General features: G+C 33.5%; 1 protein-coding gene across 1 annotated transcript in view; it reads right to left on the bottom strand.

Annotated features, from left to right (window-relative positions):
- Positions 1-543: 543 nt before the first annotated feature.
- The window catches only part of LOC108377313 (protein sidekick-like), a 6757-nt gene continuing 2699 nt past the window's right edge, over positions 544-4601 (bottom strand). The window contains exon 2 of the mRNA XM_017633573.1: positions 544-952. Coding sequence (XP_017489062.1) covers positions 762-952 — 191 coding nt within the window. The 3' untranslated portion in view covers positions 544-761. The remainder of the gene's footprint in view (positions 953-4601) is intronic.

The raw sequence follows: 4601 nt of genomic DNA, 5'->3' as shown, positions 1-4601 counted from the left end.
TTCCACTGATCGATTCGAAAATCTTCAGGGTCGTTTTATAAAAAAAAAATTTTTTTTTTTGAAAACTTCGTAGTCGAGGGGGTTTAACCCGAAAATCACCCACCTAATCCGCCATTGAGCGTTTCCTTGACATGGTCTCTGATAATGTTCTCCAATAATTTTCCGTGAACACCAGCACTTAGTAAGTTTTCAAACAATTATTGTAAAAAGATTGCAAGAAATTGCTGTGGATGATTTCTCTTTCATTGAATAAAAACGTTGAGGAATAATTGTTATTTTTTAATCGATTATCCTTGATCGTAAACATAATCATGAAATATTGATCAAATGAGATCGAAGGACAAAAATTTAAAGTAATTAATGCCATTGCAAAAATTACATATAACTGTTAGGGTCACTTTTTAACTTAAAATTAATGCCGGGTTTCCAACCTGCCTTAAATGACAAAAAATTGTATGGCAAAGTTTTACAATAAAAAAAACTCTGCCGCTACTTTTATAAAAATGCTCATTAAGCTCTTTTATGCATTTAAATTTTTAAATGGCACACATTTTTTGTCATTTTAAGGTCTAGTGGAAATACGGCATAAGAGAGCGCAACAAGCAGCCAAGGAGACTGTTAGGCGTGCAACAGGAACAGGAGTACATACATAAATGCAGGCTTTTGGTTTATACCGCCAAACTAATATAACACAAAATACAAATACAAAATCCATTACAGTACAAATGTACAAGCAAACAAGCAAGTGAATTGCATGGCGGTTAGCGTGCTGAATTGCCATTTTCACCATACTTACCCAAAACGCTTAGGTATGCCTCGCCATTGACCGTGCCCGCCTCATTTGAACGCACGCATGTATATAGGCCAGCATCCGTTTCACGTACATTCGACATTAATAAGTCTCCAGATTCCAGAATTTGCATACGACTGGATATTTCAACAAGTTGTGTTTCTGTGATTGATGAACATCATACATACATACGTATATACAAATGTAGCAATGTGAGTCATATGCAGAATTGCGGTAAAATAATGATGCGAACGATGAATGTTTGTTTGGTGGTGGCACACACAAAACAAATTATGCATTTCCGTCAGAGGGAATGTGCAGTTGATACATAGGCATTGTTGTTGTTGTTAGCATTCATCAAAATGGCGCAGGCATTTCCGCCAGCCAAGCAGATGCATGCACGTAGCCAGTTAAAAAAAAAAAAAACCAATTAAACGGTATTCAATGGAGGCGGGCGTAGAGCAGCCGTCATTATAATCAAAATTTCACGGGAACATTAAATATTCAAAGTACGGATGAAATTGTTGGACAGCCGACGATGTATATACGCAGATATGGGTGTCAGGATATGACGTTGGTTTTGTGTTTTGTGCGTGAGCGTATCATTCATTATAAACGTTGTTATTGTAGTTGTTAGCATTTTGGCAAAACATGATAAGCATAAAAGCGCGCAAGCAACGCAGATAGCCAGGCAGGCCCGACGGACAGCCAGCAGCCAGCAGGTAGCATAGCAATAAATGGTAGTTTGTTGTGTGCAGCCGCCAATTGTTGGTGTTATTGCGGTTTTGATTGGGGTTTTTGTTTTGTTTTGGTGTACGTGAAATTAATGCGGCGGTTTTGCGGTGAAAAGGATTTTAGTAGCACATTTAGCATTTTAAAATACACATTGCCACATTTATGGTTCGGTTTTGGTTGTGGTGGTAGTAGTAGTAGCAAATGTTGTTGTTGTTGTTAGCGGCAATATTGGTGTTGTTGATTGCGTTGGTTTTAAATGGTCATTTGGTTGTTGGTTGTTGGTTGGTGGGTTGGTTGGTTGGTTGGTTGATGGTTAGTCGAATGGAACACCACACGAAATTAGAAACGGAAAACAAAAACAAACATTTCATTAGTATTAGTAGACATAAAATTGTGAAGCGTGCAAATTTTAATAACTTTTTATTGGCTAATTTTGTTATTAAGTATTTAAAATAAATTTTGGCGGTAGGAGTTTATAATTGCGGCTAAATTTTCATAATTGTTTCGCAAATGCCAAAAGATAAAATTAATGATTTTGCTCGCTATAATTTATATAACGTTGAAAATGCAATCGTAAATGTGTCAGTAGTGCATGTGGATATACATCAACATGTTTTTTAAAGCTTAAATAACTTTAGGAATTTTTGTGGATTAGCAGTCTTACGAAAATCTATATATAGCAGGGCTGGAAGTTTTTTTTTACTATGCGGATAAACCGAATATTCGAATATCTGAATATGTAAAATAATTCGAATATCCGAAAAGTGTGTGGAATTACGGATATCCGAATTGTGTATAGATATTCGGATATTCGAATCTAAAAAATAACAATAAAATAACAATTGTTTGTGCGTTATGGAAGTTTCTGTTATTTATTTTGCAACTTGATAGATTATTTTGAGAACAGTTTTATGAATCCGTTGAAATATTATTAAGAAGTAACAAGTACCCGCCGTGCCTCACTGCGCCTTAAAAATATTTTTGTGTTGTTACTCCCTCCCAAGACTCTTATGGCTTCATTAATAAAAAATAATATAACTAAGTAGCTTTGAAGACCTTTTTGAAGTGAGACTTTCAAAAAAATTTTCGATTTATAAAGCATTATTTTTTTTTTTTATAAATTTGGGTGTTAGCTTATGTATGTATTTTCGGAGTTATTTAGAAAGATGTGATGTGTCGGTTTTCTCCTGGAAATTTAATTTACGTATAATCTTATAACTCAAGTCTTCAATTTTCGACGGTAAACTTTCCTAAACATCTTTAGTTTAATACCCGTATTGTAATATCTCATATATTTTATCAATTGAAATGAATACAATTTTTCAAACAGATGGCAACCCCCTCAAACAAATTTTCGGCAGTAAAATTTATTAGTCTCTTTAGTTTGCTACCCATATTGCAATATTTAATATATCTTATCAATTAAATTAAACTAAAATTTTCAAACAGGTGGCAACCTTGCACAAAAATAGGTTCAGCTGTAAGTCTTTCTAAACCTCTTTCTTTTGACAGCCATATTGCAATATTTGTTTTATCTTATCAATTTGCTTAAATTGCAATCTTTAAATAGGTGGCAACTCTCTAATTTTTTTATTTTCTATACTTTAAGTTAAGTTAGACCACTAGCATCAGTGAAAAGTGCATTCTATTTCATGCATTAGCTGTCGAGTGAACGCCAAAAATCTCAAAAAGAATAGCAAGTGCGCCTAACATTATGCAACATTTAATTACACTTCCTTCATGTTTTCAGATTTAGCAAAATGTGTTTCTGTCAAATCATGTTTCTGGGTTAGCTAAGATTTTCGAGATATTTAAAATGCAAATAAGTATATTGGCAATCAGACCACATGAAGGCATTGCTTTACTGAATTTTTTGAATTTGAATCGATTGAAAATAAGAAACAAATGAACAGAAAAACGTCAGCGCCACTTGTTTCAGCGTACTTGACTTAGTTTTTACTTCCGACTGCTCTGTTAATATTTTGGAAGCTAGCACAGTGGTACGTATGGTTAAATATCATAAACGGGCTATGAAATTAATACAAAAATGAATAATTAATTAGGAATGAATTGAATACTCAGAAGAGGTATGGTCAAAAAAACACAAACCTTGGAGGATTTACAAAGTTTCGACGGTTTTTCGCAATATTTTTGAGACTTTCCGAGCTTTTGTTGTGATTATGTAGGGACTTTTTCTTTTTTTCTCAATTTTAAAAGTTCCTTGGGGTTCTTCCGGACGGTTAAGAATTTATCGGGAACTTTTAGGATTATTTTCCGCAATTTCTGGATTTTTTTTTTGAAATTTTTGGAACACTTCGAGACTTTTTCGGGACCTTTAGAGAATGTGTTGAGATTATTTTGAAACTTTTCTAAGAATTGAACAGTTTTTGGGATCTTTTGCGGTACAGTTAAGAATTTTTTAGGGACTTTTCCAGATTTTATCACAATTTCTGTATTTTTCGAAATTTCGTAGGGTCCTTCGATTTTCCGCACTTATTGCTTAAAATTACAAATGTCAAAAAAGCAACTAAAATCTTCTGGCCGTTTTTTATAAAATGAATGTCTGGTCGAGGTTGTGTTTTATATTTTTCTCGGACTTTTGCCACTTTTTTACAGTATACGCAGCATTTATAAGTGAACTAAGTAACTAAGTACATACATACTTATAAGACGCAATCGTTTTCATTTTGCCTACCGTCCGGCGCGCCGCCAATCATGGCTTGATATTCAGTACAACAACATTTGCCCTCTAAGGCAATTCCTATGTCAAATAAGCAAATATAGATTCATAAACCTACAAAAACTACAATCTTTCAATTTATATTTTAGTTTATTTGTAGCACACGTTATCGTTCATAACATGATAAGAACATAGCAAGGTAGAACCGATCTCTCAATTTGTCGGCCATGATTTTTTTTTGAAGTTTGCCAACATTTTAAAATCATATAAAAGTGAAAATAAAAAATTGAAATTGTTCGAAATTGTTGTTGCTTGAGATTCAAAATGAAAATGTGTGTGTGAGTTTGTGAGTAAATTTAAAAATTAAATTGTTTGGAAACGTCAAGAATTTTAAAA

The sequence above is a fragment of the Rhagoletis zephyria genome, unplaced genomic scaffold, assembly GCF_001687245.7.
Source record: "Rhagoletis zephyria isolate East Lansing unplaced genomic scaffold, Rhagoletis_zephyria_1.1 Rzeph_scaffold_11910, whole genome shotgun sequence".
Classification (NCBI taxonomy): domain Eukaryota; kingdom Metazoa; phylum Arthropoda; class Insecta; order Diptera; family Tephritidae; genus Rhagoletis; species Rhagoletis zephyria.
Note: the sequence above shows the minus strand (reverse complement) of the source record. Positions and strands in the feature narration are given on the sequence as shown.